This window comes from Staurois parvus, unplaced genomic scaffold (genome assembly GCF_062004578.1).
Source record: "Staurois parvus isolate SC_StPar_1 unplaced genomic scaffold, SC_StPar_1.0 ptg000025l, whole genome shotgun sequence".
NCBI classification, from domain to species: Eukaryota; Metazoa; Chordata; class Amphibia; order Anura; family Ranidae; genus Staurois; species Staurois parvus.
Window position 1 is genome coordinate 8,839,954 of NW_028317821.1, and position 16,524 is coordinate 8,856,477.

The following is a 16,524-nucleotide window of genomic DNA, read 5'->3' on the forward strand; positions in this document are numbered from 1 at the left end:
ACTACACATTACCCATAATTGGTATACACACTACCAATGAACCTAAGTATATACACATTATTCATAAATAGCATAACCATTACTCATGACCAATGTCCATATTACCCACGCAGGGTGCACACATTACTTTTGAACAGTATACACACTACCAATGAACTCTATACGAATTACAAATAAATAGTATACCCATTATCCATGAACAGTGCGCATACTACCCACGCAGGGTGCACCCATTACTTATGAAGTGTACACCCAGTGCCCATGAACAGTGCGCATACTACCCACGCAGGGTGCACCCATTACTTATGAAGTGTACACCCATTGCCCATGAACAGTGCGCATACTACCCAATCAGGGTGCACCCATTACTTATGAAGTGTACACCCAGTGCCCATGAACAGTGCGCATACTACCCACGCAGGGTGCACCCATTACTTATGAAGTGTACACCCATTGCCCATGAACAGTGCACATACTACCCACGCAGGGTGCACGCATTACTTATGAAGTGTACACCCATTGCCCATGAACAGTGCACATACTACCCACGCAGGGTGCACGCATTACTTATGAAGTGTACACCCATTGCCCATGAACAGCGCACATATTAACCTCGCAGGGTGCACCCATTACTTATGAAGTGTACACCCATTACCCATGAACAGTGCACATACTACCCACGCAGGGTGCACGCATTACTTATGAAGTGTACACCCATTGCCCATGAACAGCGCACATATTAACCTCGCAGGGTGCACCCATTACTTATGAAGTGTACACCCATTACCCATGAACAGTGCACATACTACCCACGCAGGGTGCACGCATTACTTATGAAGTGTACACCCATTGCCCATGAACAGCGCACATATTAACCTCGCAGGGTGCACCCATTACTTATGAAGTGTACACCCATTACCCATGAACAGTGCACATACTACCCACGCAGGGTGCACCCATTACTTATGAAGTGTACACCCATTACCCATGAACAGCGCACATATCACCCTCGCAGGGTGCACCCATTACTTATGAAGTGTACACCCATTGCCCATGAACAGTGCACATACTACCCACGCAGGGTGCACCCATTACTTATGAAGTGTACACCCATTGCCCATGAACAGTGCACATACTACCCACGCAGGGTGCACCCATTACTTATGAAGTGTACACCCATTGCCCATGAACAGTGCACATAATGTACATAAGTATTCAGCGATCACCTAATCCCAGACATTGGCTATGAACAGTTATCATTATTTCCCAAATATTTGGAGTTGTGTAGAATTGTATAAAGACTGCAACATTGTAGCGAGCAGAGAAAAGTTCACCGATTAGATACAATGTACACGGGATGAGGAATGCCACAGATCTCACTTGCCCGCTCAGTGTGGAGTGCAGTGCAGTGTATACAGTCAGCAGATATAGGTGTCCGTTTGTGAACCAGAGAATAGCTGCGATTCAACGGATCTCAGCTATTCTCTGGTCATTCACAGTTTATAACACTCAGGAGATCCTGTCAGCCCTTCTCTGGAGATCTGTGTTCTCCGTCCAGATTCTCCAGCCCAGAGCTGGAGAATCAGAGGGACCGCAAACTAAGCAGAGATAATTTACCTCTGCTTAGTAAACTGGATTTTACTATAATCTGGAGAGATTATAGTAAAATGAGCCGTTTTTCACAGTTTGTAGACCGTTATCCAGCGTTTGGAAACCGTTCTCCCTTCGTTCGGAGAACTGCTTCATAAACTGCATTCACAGGAGAACTTTGTTCTCCGAGAATGCCGGAGAACTGAGCAGCGATCTATTACCTCTGGTTCACAAACGGACACCATATAGCGGATAGGACGGGCTCCTCTCTTAGTAGAATGAGGCGATACCTAGCGGGCAGTGCCCGGGGGCAGTTCACTGTGCCTAGTACAAGTGGGTGGCAGTATAAATACCAGGCAATGCCCAGGGGAATAGAGCGGGGGCCGCTAGCACATCTCTAGAAGCAGGTGGCAGTATAGATAGCTGGCAGTGTCCGGTGTAATAGTTGTGAGAGATAGGTGGCAGTGCACGGTATAGGTGTAAGTAGTAGGCAATGAACAGTATAGGTGTAGGTAGTGTCCGGTGTAGTAGTTGTGAGAGGCAGGTGGCAGTGCACGGTATAAGCGCAAGTAGTAGGCAATGACTGATACAGGTGTAGGTAGTGCCCGGTGTAGTAGTTGTAAGAGCCAGGTGGCAGTGCCCGGTGTAAGTAGTGCCCGGTGTAGTAGCTGTGAGAGGCAGGTGGCAGTGCACGGTATAAGTGCAAGTAGTAGGCAATGACCGATATAGGTGTAAATAGTGCCCGGTGCAGTAGTTGTGAGAAGCAGGTAACAGTGCACGGTATAGGTAGTGCCCGGTGTAGTTGTGAGAGGCAGGTGACAGTCCCCGATATAGGTAGGGCCCGGTGTAGTAGTTATGAGAAGCAGGTGGCAGTCCTCGGTGGGTGTAGTAGTTGTGAGAGGCAGGTGACAGTCCCCGGTGTAGTAGTTGTGAGAGGCAGGTGACAGTCCCCGGTGTAGTAGTTGTGAGAGGCAGGTGACAGTCCCCGGTGTAGTAGTTGTGAGAGTAGTAGTTGTGAGAGGCAGGTGACAGTCCCCGGTATAGGTAGTGCCCGATATATTGGCTGTCATAAGCAGGTGAGAGTCCCCGGTATAGGTAGTGCCCGGTGTATTTGCTGTCATAAGCAGGTGAGAGTCCCCGGTATAGGTAGTGCCCGGTGTAGTAGTTATGAGAAGCAGGTGGCAGTCCCCGGTGGGTGTAGTAGTTGTGAGAGGCAAGTGACAGTCCCCGGTGTAGTAGTTGTGAGAGGCAGGTGACAGTCCCCGGTATAGGTAGTGCCCGATGTATTGGCTGTCATAAGCAGGTGAGAGTCCCCGGTATAGGTAGTGCCCGGTGTATTGGCTGTCACAAGCAGGTGAGAGTCCCCGGTATAGGTAGTGCCCGGTGTATTGGCTGTCACAAGCAGGTGGCAGTCCCCGGTATAGGTAGTGCCCGGTGTATTGGCTGTCACAAGCAGGTGGCAGTCCCCGGTATAGGTAGTGCCCGGTGTATTGGCTGTCACAAGCAGGTGGCAGTCCCCGGTACAGGTAGTGCCCGGTGTATTGGCTGTCACAAGCAGGTGGCAGTCCCCGGTACAGGTAGTGCCCGGTGTATTGGCTGTCACAAGCAGGTGGCAGTCCCCGGTATAGGTAGTGCCCGGTGTATTGGCTGTCACAAGCAGGTGGCAGTCCCCGGTACAGGTAGTGCCCGGTGTATTGGCTGTCACAAGCAGGTGGCAGTCCCCGGTACAGGTAGTGCCCGGTGTATTGGCTGTCACAAGCAGGTGGCAGTCCCCGGTACAGGTAGTGCCCGGTGTATTGGCTGTCACAAGCAGGTGGCAGTCCCCGGTACAGGTAGTGCCCGGTGTATTGGCTGTCACAAGCAGGTGGCAGTCCCCGGTACAGGTAGTGCCCGGTGTATTGGCTGTCATAAGCAGGTGGCAGTGCCCGCTCGGAGCAGGTCTGAGTGAGGAGCTGCCAGCCCCAGGCTCCTCCCCCTCTCGCTCCATCTCCAGTTGTTTATTCAGCGCTCGGAGCGGCACGCGCCAGGCGCACGCACTGGAACAACAAACCCCAGAGAATGGAGCCCGGGGAGAGGGGCGGGACCAGGCAGAGCGCGTGGAGCTTGTGCCCATTGAAAAGGCGGCGGCGGCCGAGCGACCCCAGCCACTCAGCGCAGCGAGCCAGGGAACGTGCGGGACAGAACGCGGGGCTCGCCTCTCACACCGCCTCACCCGCACAGCCACTGCGATCCACGCGACACACACGAGTCTCCAGTCCAGCCAGCCAAATGGACAGCACTGCCAAGGCAGAGAGCGGCTCCAGCCAGCACTTCCTGCAGCCAGCCTGCTACTTTGCACAGAGCCTGCAACTGAGCCCGGGGGACGGACAGCAGCAGTCCAATGCCAAGTCCGGTGCCAAGCAGGTCAAGAGGCAGAGGTCGTCCTCCCCGGAGCTGATGAGGTGCAAGAGGAGGCTCAACTTCAATGGCTTCGGCTACAGCTTGCCCCAACAGCAGCCGGCGGCAGTGGCCAGGAGGAACGAGAGGGAGAGGAACAGGGTCAAGCTGGTCAACCTGGGCTTCGCCACCCTCCGGGAACATGTGCCCAACGGGGCGGCCAACAAGAAGATGAGCAAGGTGGAGACCCTCCGCTCCGCAGTAGAGTACATCCGAGCGCTGCAACAACTGCTGGACGAACATGACGCTGTCAGCGCTGCCTTCCAGTCCGGGGTGCTGTCACCTACCATCTCCCCAAACTACTGTCATGACATGAACTCTATGGCAGGATCTCCTGTCTCCTCCTACTCCTCCGATGAAGGATCCTACGACCCCCTAAGTCCAGAGGAGCAAGAACTGCTAGACTTCACCACCTGGTTCTGAGCGGCAGGTGAGTCCTCCACCTTGAAGTCCACTCTCATGGTGCTGAACTGTCAACATGCTATGGAGCGGGCTATACACCTTACATTCCCATTGGGAAGTCTCCTTCCTTTCATAGAAGGTCCACCTATATCATCAAACTCCATCATTGTTGGCAGATCTAAGGTGTATGACCACCCTAAGGTGCACCACACTCATTACAACCTCCTTTAGATCTTTAAATAACTATGCAAGATACAAATTCATTGGTAGATCCTCCTATTACACAGTTTTGGCAGATTTAAAGAAAATTGTAAGGTGTATGGCCAACCTAAGGCTCATCACACTCATTACAACCTCCTTTAGATCTACCAACAACCACGTAGGATTGGTAGGTCCTCATATTACACAGCTTTGGAAGATCTAAAGGAAGATATAAGCCAGCCTAAGGCTCATCACACTCATTCCAACCTTCTTTAAAACTTCCAACTATGTTGGTTAGAAATGGTTTAGTAGGTTCTCTTATCTTGGTAGATCTAAAGTTATTTGACCTAAGATTGCATGATCATCATGATGGTGAGCCTAACACTTTACAGGGAAGGTGCCCATGAAACTTTAGCTGGTCCTTGGAGGTTGCTCCTGGTCTGGCCCTTGGAGGTTGCTCCTGGTCTGGCCCTTGGAGGTCGCTCCTGAAACCATTACTGATGGTTGTCTCTTTTTTTCCAATTCCAGGACTGTCGCTAAGAAGCAGAAAGTGAAGCACACGGGAGTCCACAAGCCTCTCCAAGAACACTAAGCACTAGATTTGCACTCCGGTGGGGTCCACAAGAGAACCAGAGACTCAGAAGTGTGGGGATCACGAGTGGAGGGGGGTACCCACTGCTCTACTCACACAAGGAAGAGCTTTGATTGGCCAGCAAGGTCCTAAGAACAAATAAAAGACAGGGCTTCCCAATTACTACCCGGTCGTAGCCCATTGACTGAGCGCTCTCTCCTTCCCTAAGGATGATACTTGTGGAGTTTGCATTGATACTATGCTGATACTCAAAGAACCCTTTAAACCCCCTCTACTACTATTTTTATACCACTTTCATCGTAAAAAAACAAATGCTTCCAATCTTTTTTGTGATTTTTTTATTATAAAAATCTATTTCTATGGTTCCCAGATGTTTGGGATGTATTAAGCTATTTTTGTACATAAGAGAGAGATTTATAGAATTTTTGTACAAATGTTATAAAAAATGTGTATATCTTGATACATTATTATTGTAATGCTTATTACCTCCGCGTATTTAGACTTGTAGTCTATATGACAGTGATCGTCAGCCTCTTTTACTTCCCCCCCAGCTGTTGCTCGGGCACAAGGACGTGGACTGGGGCAGCAGCTGGAGGGCAGAGGTTGCCTGTCCCTGCTACTTATAAATGACCTTGCAACTGCCATTTTCTATGTGGTTTTGTGAAAGGACTCTCCTAAGGTTGGGGATGGAACTCCTACCGATGTACTTTAGCAGCACCGATGTGTCTTACTTTATAGAAACTTTGTTAATGTATTAATTGTGTTATTCAAAAACAATGTTCACAATGAACAAAGTTTATGCAGCTATTGTCCAAACGCAAAATAGTGGTCCATTGTTTCTATGCTGACTTTTTTGGAACTTTACACCACTGCCTTTTCTTACCGTTTTATTACAAACTTACAAAAGGTCCTGCATAACGAAATGTGTTTTTTTACACAATAGTTTCATAATAAAACGTTTTATATAAAATCCAGTGGTCTGTATTTGCTGTCCATTTAGGGGCTATGTTTTGCAGTATGTTCAGGATGCGGTGTATAAGGAAAGCAGCGGTCTAGTCTGATGTATCTATTTAGAAAGAGACACAATAAAGATGGGTACCGATTGTTTGCCATCCCCTACATAAAAGGGGATTCAGAGCAAGGAGATTGATTAATGACTTTATTGTCCTTTAAATCGGCACTAAGCACATAAAGCGCACTGGAAACAGGGGGCGCTCTATACCAGCGAGTGACCAGTGAGGATCTCGGTGCATCCACCCCTATAGCATCCAATGTGACAGATGGAGACTAAAGGGCATGTTTAATAAGGCAGGGAGCAGTAATCCATAACCAGCAACGTGTCACTTATCTAACTGAAATGGTTGCTATAGGTTACTGCACTCTGTGCATTTATAAATCAGCACATAAGTGGTTAAATATGTATAAGCCAAAAGGCTATGGGGTTGGTTTTGTAAAACTGGAGAGTGCACAATCTAGTGCAGCTCTGCAACTAAACCAATCAGCTTCCAGCTTTTATTGCCAATGCTTAATTGAACAAGTTGATTGCCTGTCATGTAAAGCTGCACCAGATTTTGCACTCTACAGTTTTAGTAAATCAATCTTTATTGGGGTTGATTTACTAAAACTGGAGCGTGCAGAATCTGGGGCAGCTCTGCATAGAAACCAATCAGCTTCCAGGTTTTACTGTCAAAGCTAAATTGAACAAGCTGAAGCTGGAAGCTGATTGGCTACCATGTAAAGCTACACCAGATTTAGCATTCTCCAGTTTTAGTAAGTCAACCCTTTCATTTTGTAAAGCACTGCACAAACTGTTGGTGCTATACAAATCCTGTATAATAATAATAATATTATGGGGGTTGATTTACTAAAACTGGAGAGTGCAAAATCTGGAGCAGCCCTGCATAGAAACCAATCAGCTTCCAGGTTTTACTGTCAAAGCTTAATTGAACAAGCTAAAGCTAAAAGCTGATTTGTTACCATGCAGAGCTGCACCAGATTTTGCACTCTCCCATTTTAGTAAGTCAAACCTTTCATTTTGAAAAGTGCTGCGCAAACTGTTGGTGCTATTTAAATCCTGTATAAAAATAATAATAATTAAGGGTGTTGATTTATTAAACTGGAGAGTGCAGAATCTGGGGCAGCCCTGCATAGAAACCAATCAGCTTCCAGGTTTTACTGTCAAAGATTAATCGAACAAGCTGAAGCTGGAAGCGGATTGGCTACCATGTAAAGCTACACCCGATTTAGCATTTTCCAGTTTTAGAAGTCAAACCTTTCATTTTGTAAAGTGCTGCTCTAACTGTTGGTGCTTTATAAATCCTGTATAATAATAATATTATGGGGGTTGATTTAATAAAACTGGAGAGTACAGAATCTGGTGCAGCTCTGCATATAAACCAATCAGCTTCCAGGTTTTACTGTCAAAGCTTAACCTCCCTGGCGGTATTCCCGAGTGTAGCTCGGGGTAAAGTTTCAGTACCACAAGCGGTAACCCCAAGCTACACTTGGGCTTACCATGCAGCGCTGCTCCGGGATCCCTCGTTCACTTACCTTGTCCTGCACTCCCGATGTCCCTCCTGCAGTGTCCCCGGCAATGTAATCCGGCAGATGCCGGCATCTGTCATCTGGGTTCCGTCCCCTGCGAGCGTCGGGACGTACAGGGGGACGGAACGGTGGGAAATTTGAAAATGACAAAAAGTGACATTCACCAAAATCACTAAAATCTCATAGTAAAACATTACTGTATCAAAGCATTTCACATACATTTTGTCCCTAGTGCTTTGTCCTGTGCCCTGCCTGCATTTTTACCATTCTTTCTACCTGGAAACTGAGAAATGTCCATGGCGTCCAAAAAGCGTCCCTTTAGGTCAAAAGCGGTTTTAGACCAGCTAGAGAACAGCGATAGTAAATCAGAACTACTTGCAGAATTGAGTGATAATGATTTGTGGGGAAATTCGTCATCAGACACTGAAAACGATTTTGCGACTTTGCTCAGTGATGTGCAAACTTGGCGCTATATTTAAAATTTCAGTGTTTTTGGTTTGATTATATTATTGAATTAAATTTATTATTATATTATTATTTTTTGTGATTATTTATTAAATTATAATTTATGATTTTGCGTTTCAAATTTTAACATACCCGGAATGTTTACTAGACTCTTGTTCGGACAGATTTCAGTGAGTTATTCCTAAAAATGACAGGCCTACAATATAAAACGCCAAATTTCCATGCAATATAATGGTACTGCTTTCAGCACCAAAAATCTGAAATAATCAGACCGCCAGGGAGGTTAATTGAACAAGCTGGAAGCTGATTGGCTACCATGTAAAGCTACACCAGATTTAGCATTTTTACGTTTTAGTAAGTCAACTCTTTCAGTTTATAAAGTGTTGGGCAAACTGTTGGTGCTATAATCCTGTATAACCCTCCAGTCACATCAAGCGCGACTTTGAAATCATGCGACTTACAGTGAAGTCGCACAATTTCAAAGTCGGGTGAAATGCCAATTTCAGGTGTGATTTGCAAGACATCTGACACAGATGTCTATGCAAATTGCACCAAAAGTAGTGCATGTACTACTTTAGAAATTTGTGCGGCTCCAACCAAGTGGGAACCGTACAGATTTGACTGCTGTAATTGGGGACAATAGAGTGCGACTTGGCATACGACTTGCAAATTGCATGCCAAGTTGCACCTGATGTGACCAGGGGGTAATCATAATAATAATAATAATAATAATAGCAGTAATAATAATAATAATAATAATGGGTGTTGATTTACTAAAACTGGAGAGTGCAGAATCTGATGTAGCTTTGCATAGAAACCAATCAGCTTCCAGGTTTTATTGTCAAAGATTAATTGAACAAGTTTGAAGACAGAAGCTGATTGGCTACCATGCAGAGCTGCACCAGATTTTGCACTCTCCAGTTTGATATCAACCCCTATATGTATTGTCGAATAAAGTAGATTTAAATTTCCACTACAAGCATGGCATTCATAGATCAAATTAGTTTTTACTTGTTTTTCCTTTTTTTTTTAATAAACCAAACTTTCCCAAATCTCTCATGCTGTTTCCAAGAAATAGCTTAAACAGGAGGAGGAGGAGGAGGAGGGGGGAGTTTGCCAGATCAGAGACACTGCTCTATAAGCATGTCATTCTATCCAAAAAGCGTGATCTGCCTGTAAAAGTACCCAATTACTAAGATTCAAAAAGAAATTGGTGGGCTTTTTTTTTTGGCTGGGGAGCTTGTTGTCAGTTAGCAAGGACGTGACCGGAATGATAGTCCCATTTTCTTTGCCTGGATACTCAGCCTCTTCCTAAATGACTTGCAAATTCAGTTTGCGTGCACCAAGCCAGGCGGAAAGCAAAGCGCAAAGTGCAGCTTAGAGACCCCAACAAAGGAGAGCTCCCATAGCTGTCCCTGCCTTGCTAGAACATCCAGTCCTCCTAATTCCAGGACTTTTCCAGGGACAGCTCCTGCCTGAACTTCATTGATGCTTCCCTACGTTTAAAAATACAATTATATACATACAAATAAACAGCCAATCAGCTCATTTTGTCTAATTTACGACTATCACCTACTGCTATTTTATTTGTTTTTAATTTTTTTTTTTGCAGGGTATTTTACTTTTCTGTTTTGTCAGTAGCATACAGAGAAAGTGATACAAGTCATTTCTGCCTATGAATATAACATTAGGATAATGTTTCATCCTCCACTGAAAAAAAAGAGGAAGGGGGGGCTTCCTTGTGTAGACAGGTGTTCTCTATTGCTCACTCTTGAATAGTAAATATTCCGACTCATTAAGGCAAAGTTAAGCTGTTGTTTGCAACAATGTATAAGACGGTCGCAGAAATTCCCCCCAAAACACACAATTTTACTTGAAAATAGGAAAGGGCAAAGCAGGATTGGGCTAAATCTCATTATATGTGCTCTAATCGCTTAGCAACACAAAGGCTTTTCTTCTGCTGGCAGGAAAGGCTATTGAAGCCGTGTTCAGTTAGCATTTGTAAACTCCATAAATCAAGGGCTTGCACCGTGCGCACTATACATCCACACCGCTCTCCCTATTCTTCCCAGCCACAAGATTTTCATCCCCCTGCACGACTTTTCTTAGAAACTATTTGCACATTGTAAATCTTCATCACTGCTGTACTCCCTATTGAGGAATGCACCGATACTCTGCACAGCAGTCGCTGGGTCTGGGAGCTTCTATAATATTCTTAGGCAGGATGGGAGGAGAAAGAAGCAAGGAGAAAAGAGGGCTGTTGTCCATCCAATCCTGCACTGCAGTCACAGGGGGACATCAACTAAAACTGCAGCACTCAGAATCTAGTGCAGCTGTACATGGGAGCCAATCAGCTTCTAACATCAGCTTGTGCAGTTCAGCTGTGACAATAAAACCTGGAAGCCGATTGGTTTCTCTGCAGAGCTGCACCAGATTTCGCACTCGCCAGTTTTTGGTAAATAACCCCCAAAGCCATTCTGATTGGTTGATATAGACAATAGCTTCATCTGGTTGCTCAGATTTGCTCCTAAAATGTATAGAACGAAGACATTTATTTAAAGCAGTATTAAACACAAAAACAAAAATGTCACATACTGCAGCTCAACAGTCATGAGAGGTGGTGGCTGCACTAGTTTTATTTTTTTAGCATGTTATTTTTCAACTAGCAACAGACCAAATTGTCCAGCAACAGTGGCAGTTGGAGGGTTAAAACAAAGTATTTAAAGTAGAGCTCCACCCAAAAGGGGAAGTTGCACTTTAAGGACTGGTCTCCCGCTGGCCATTAAGGAATGGCACTTTTGGGGAGCGGGTACCCGAAATTGACAGGCATCCACTTCCACTTCAGCTGCAATTGCCTAGGCCAGTGGTCTCCAAACTGTGGCCCGGGGGCCAGATGGGGCCCTTTGCTTACCTTTATCTGGCCCTTGGAGCACTATTCCACTAACTGTCACCAGCAATGGAGCACCATTCTCTACTGATACCATCAATAGGGCATTATACTTGATATCAACAATGGAGCACTATTCTGCTCACTGATATCATTAATGGGGCACTATTCCTCCTATTACAACTGATGATGGGGCACTGATGCCAGGGTTTTTCTACTCCTACCGGCTACAGTCTGGTCCCCCTAAAGTCTGAAGGACAGTAAACTGGCCCTTTGCTTAGAAATTTTGGAGACCCCTAGCCTAGGCGATCGGAAGCGGAAGTTGACCTCCCCCCCTCCCTGTAGTCTTCTGGGAGATGTGACAGGTCCCAGAAGACTACGGGACCATTCAGAAAGCGAAGCGCTTCTCACGCATGTGCAGTGGGCACCTGGATGTGAAGACGCAAGCTGTGACAGCTGGGTGCCCACACCAGAGATGCTGGCGCCAGGAACACAGGGCAGCTGGTGAAACGGGCTGTGGGGTGGACACCGTGGGATTGAGAGACAGGGAAGTGCCAATATTTTTTTTAAGTCAGCAGCTACAGTTTTGTAGCTGCTGACTTCTTTTTTTTGTAAATTTTCACTGGAATGCCACTTTAAAAGTGACAGGGGTGCAGTAAAATGATCAGCTTTTATTAAACTTTTATCCCAAAAGAAAAAAAAAACTGTGGCTGTAACTGGTTTGAGTGTTTGCTGGAGTTCATGCCACATGTCTACATTCTGAATTTTGTTTTATTTATTCCAGTGAGTTTTTGATACGCTCTTGGTTTTTCATATCTTTTTCTCTTCATCTCAATTCAGGACATGTGCTCTCTAGTTTTTTTTTGATGCGTTATGGTACATTTTGTTGTGTTCTATACAGAAAATATGCCAATGTTCTACTTTGAAGACTGTACTGGAATGCACTGCACTGGTGTGAGGGCCATTGAAATACATGGAAAACACTGTACATGTAAAAATGCACTGGACTGCATCTGCTGTGAACTTGTTTTTTTCATCTCTTTTTTTCTTCATCTCAATTCAGGACATGTGCCCTCTAGTGTGTTTTTGATGCATTATGGTACATTTTGTTGTGTTCTATACAGAAAATATGCTAAATGTTCTACTTTGAAGACTGTACTGGAATGCACTGCACTGGTGTGAGGGCCATTGAAATACATGGAAAACACTGTACATGTAAAAACGCACTGGACTGCATCTTCTGTGAACCTGCTAATTCTCACCAGATGCAGTCCAGTGCTTTTTTTTCTGCATTAAAAATGCATGCACAGGGGTTGATTTACTAAGGACCAGTTCACACTACATGCATTTCAGTGTGCTTTTTTTCTGCATCCAAAATGCACAGAAAGTAGGTTATATGGTTGTCAGGTCATAGTTCACATCAGTGCTTGCAGTTCCAGTGCGTTCCAGTTGCAGAAAAAAAAGTAGAACAGGCTGCATTTTCCCTGCACAGAACTGTACCAGAATGCAGTAAAACGCATCAAAAGTGCACCGGAACACACCAAAAACACTCTGGAATGCACATGGCCCTATTTAACCATCTCCCCCCCACCATATAAGGAAATGACAGGCGCAAGGCGGTTCTCTCATTCTGGAGGATGTCATAGGATGTCCTCCCACTCTAACCGCGCATGCGCACCCCCGGGGGTGTGCAGCCCAGCGATTGGTCTTGCTCTGTGTCCCAGGGACACAGCGGATTACCAATTAATGGAAAGAGCCAATGACGTCGGCTCTGTCATGTGATCAGCTGTGTCCAATCACAGCTGATCGCATGTAAATAAGGAAATGCCAGTTATCAGCATTCCTCTCCTCACGAGCTGTCATGCTGTGACAGCTCATGAGGAGAGGAGAGCCGGTAATCGGCATTACTCAGAGGGGACATCTACACTAATCATCAGGGCACTGATGATCAGTGTGCCCTGATGATCAGTGTAGCCCCATCAGTGCCACCTGTCAGTGTCCATCAATGCCACCTGTCAGTGCCCATCAATGCCACATATCAGTGCCTACCAGTGCAGATTAATGCCACATATCAGTGGCCATCTGCGCTGCCTTTCAATGCCACCTATCAGTGCCAGTCAGTGCCACCTATCAGTGCTGCCAATCAGTGCCAGTCAGTGTTGCCTATCAGTACCAGTCAGTGTCACCTATCAGTGCGCATTAGTGCCGCCTAGCAGTGCCCATCAATGGCGCCTAACAGTGCCAGTCAGTGCCGCCTAACAGTGCCACCTGTCAGTGCCATATATTAGTGCTGCCTGTCAATGCCCATCAGTGCCACCTATGAGTGCCTCCTCATCAGTGCCCATCACTGCAGCCTCATTAGCGCACATCAGTGAAGGAGAAAAATCACTTATTTACAAATGTTATAACAGAAACTAAGAAAAAATGTTTTGTTTTGTTTTTTTCAGTTGTTTTTGGTTTGTTTAGCAAAAAATAAAAAACCCAGAAGTGATTAAATACCACCAAAAGAAAGCTCTGCCTCAAAAAAATGATAAAAATTTCATATGAGTACAATGTTGCATGACCGTGCAATTGTCATTCAAAGTGCGACAGCACTGAAAGTTGAAATTTGGCCTGTGCAGGAAAGGGGTGAAAGTACCCTGTATGCAAGTGGTTAAATTGATGTAAAAGAGAGGGAAAAAATTTACCGGAATGCATCAAAAAAGCATAAAAAAATGCACCCGAACATGCCAAAAACGCATGTAGAAACACATCTGGACTGCATTTCTATGATGTGAACCAGCCCTTAAACTGGAGAGTGCAAAATCTGGTGCAGCTGTGCATGACAGCCAATCCGCTTCTAACTTCAGCTTGTTCAATTAAGCTTTGATAAAAAAAAACAAAAAAAAAAAAACCTGGAAGCGGTTCCTATACAGATTTTGTGCTCTCCAGCTTTAACAACCCCAGTGTTTTCCAATGGCCCTAGTTCACGCCAGTGCAATTAGATCCAGTGTGTTCCGGTACAGAAAAAAAACAAAACATAGTAGCTAAATAGTTAGCACTTCCGCCTAGCATTGCTAGTGTCATTGGTTCGAATCCCAACCACAGCACCACCTTCCTGGAGTTTGCATGTTCTCCCTCTGCCTGTGTGGGTTTCCTCCGGTTATTCCAGTTTCCTCCCACAGTCCAAAGACATGCTGGTAGGTTATTTGGCTCCTGTCTAAATTGGCCCTAGTATGTGAATACACCCCTCACATTTTTGTAAATATTTTTTTTAGATCTTTTCATGTGACAACACTGAAGAAATGACACTTTAGTAGTGAGTGTACAGCTTGTATAACAGTGTAAATTTGCTGTCCCCTCAAAATAACTCAACACACAGCCATTAATGTCTAAACCGCTGGCAACAAAAGTGAGTACACCCCTAAGTGAAAATGTCCAAATTGGGCCCAATTAGCCATTTTCCCTCCCCGGTGTCATGTGACTCGTTAGTGTTACAAGGTCTCAGGTGTGAATGAGGAGCAGGTGTCTTAAATTTGGTGTTATCACTCTCACTCTCTCATACTGGCCACTAGAAGTTTAACACGGCACCTCATGGCAAAGAATTCTCTGAGGATCTGAAAAAAAGAATTGTTACTCTACATAAAGATGGCCTAGGCCAGGGCTTGAAAAAGCCGCTCGTCCGCTTGCCAAATGCGAGGAGAAATTCTTTAGCAACGAGCGGCGAGCACAGATGATGAAGCGGCTGTGCTCCAAGCCTCATTGTGAAGCCGAGTTCCGGTTTCCGGCTTATGTATATCCCGGCTCCCCTGTACTCCATTATAGTGATGTGACACGTATACAGTAATGTATATCCCAGCTCCCCTGTACTCCATTGTAGTGATGTGACACGTATACAGTAATGTATATCCCAGCTCCCCGTACTCCATTGTAGTGATATGACACGTATACAGTAATGTATATCCCAGCTCCCCCGTACTCCATTGTAGTGATATGACACGTATACAGCAATGTATATCCCAGCTCCCCCGTACTCCATTATAGTGATGACATGTATACAGTAATGATTACTGTATACATGTCATATCACTATAATGGAGTACAGGGGAGGTGGGATATACATTACTGTATACAGTTTTATATTTTGGTCTCTGTATTCTAAAGAAAAATTTAATTTCATAAGCTTTAAGGGGGTGTGGTTGGGGGCAGGTTGGGGGATGGGCTGTGGGTGGGGTTGGAGGCGGACCTGGGCAAGGTTGGGTGGGGCAACTGGTGGAGAGTAAGGTTTGTGCCTGGCTAGTAGGTCTAGACTCGCAATTTTAAGCCCTGGCCTAGGCTATAAGAAGATTGCCAAGACCCTGCAACTAAGCTGCAGCATGGTGGCCAAGACCATACAGCGATTTAACAGGACAGGTTCCACTCAGAACAGGCCTCACCATGGTCGACCAAAGAAGTTGAATGCACGTGCTCAGCGTCATATCCAGAGGTTGTCTTTGGGAAATAGACGTATGAGTGCTGCCAGCATTGCTGCAGAGGTTGAAGGGGTGGGGGGTCAGCCTCTCAGTGCTCAGACCATACGCTGCACACTGCATTAAATTGGTCTGCATGGCTGTCGTCCCAGAAGAAAGCCTTTTCTAAAGATGATGCACAAGAAAGCCCGCAAACAGTTTGCTGAAGACAAGCAGACTAAGGACATGGATTACTGGAACCATGTCCTGTGGTCTGATGAGACCAAGATAAACTGATTTGGTTCAGATGGTGTCAAGCGTGCATGGTGACAACCAGGTGAGGAGTACAAAGACAAGTGTGTCTTGCCTACAGTCAAGCATCGTGGTGGAAATGTCATGGTCTAGGGCTGCATGAGTGCTGCTGGCACTGGGGAGTTACAGTTCATTGAGGGAACCATGAATGCCAACATGTACTGTGACATACTGAAGCAGAGCATGATCCCCTCCCTTCGGAGACTGGGCCGCAGGGCAGCATTTCAACATAACGACCCCAAACACACCTCCAAGATGACCTCTGCCTTGCTAAAGAAGCTGAGGGTAAAGGTGATGGACTGGCCAAGCATGTCTCTAGACCTAAACCCTATTGAGCATCTGTGGGGCATCCTCAAATGGAAGGTGGAGGTTTGCAAGGTCTCTAACATCCACCAGGTTCGTGATGTCGTCATGGAGGAGTGGAAGAGGACTCTAGTGGCAACCTATGAAGCTCTGGTGAACGCCATGCCCATGTCAGGGCAGGAGCCGAGGAACGGACAGGCAGGCCTAACAATGTAACGCACTGGCTGACAACAACCACCACCCACAGACCGAAGTCCCTCAGGGCGCGGAGTCTAAGTCCCAGGCTGCCCTTCACCAGGGCCCCTGATGGTGGGGATGGACTTGACGCAGCCAGGAACCAGGTCGCGGCCCCCGAGACACCTCAG

The 16,524-nt window shown here is 46.0% G+C and overlaps 1 protein-coding gene across 1 annotated transcript; it reads left to right on the plus strand.

Annotated features, from left to right (window-relative positions):
* Positions 1 to 3,594: 3,594 nt before the first annotated feature.
* ASCL1 (achaete-scute family bHLH transcription factor 1) lies at positions 3,595 to 6,191 on the plus strand. The gene is made up of 2 exons (XM_089651819.1): positions 3,595 to 4,456; positions 5,158 to 6,191. Exon 1 carries the CDS (start codon positions 3,649 to 3,651, stop codon positions 4,447 to 4,449), a length of 801 nt encoding a protein of 266 aa, XP_089507945.1. The 5' UTR covers positions 3,595 to 3,648; the 3' UTR covers positions 4,450 to 4,456; positions 5,158 to 6,191.
* The last annotated feature ends 10,333 nt before the right edge of the window (positions 6,192 to 16,524 follow it).

Bases quoted from the DNA above. Each gene is read 5' to 3' on its own strand.
- ASCL1 (XM_089651819.1), top strand. From the start codon at position 3,649: ATGGAGCCCGGGGAGAGGGGCGGGACCAGGCAGAGCGCGTGGAGCTTG.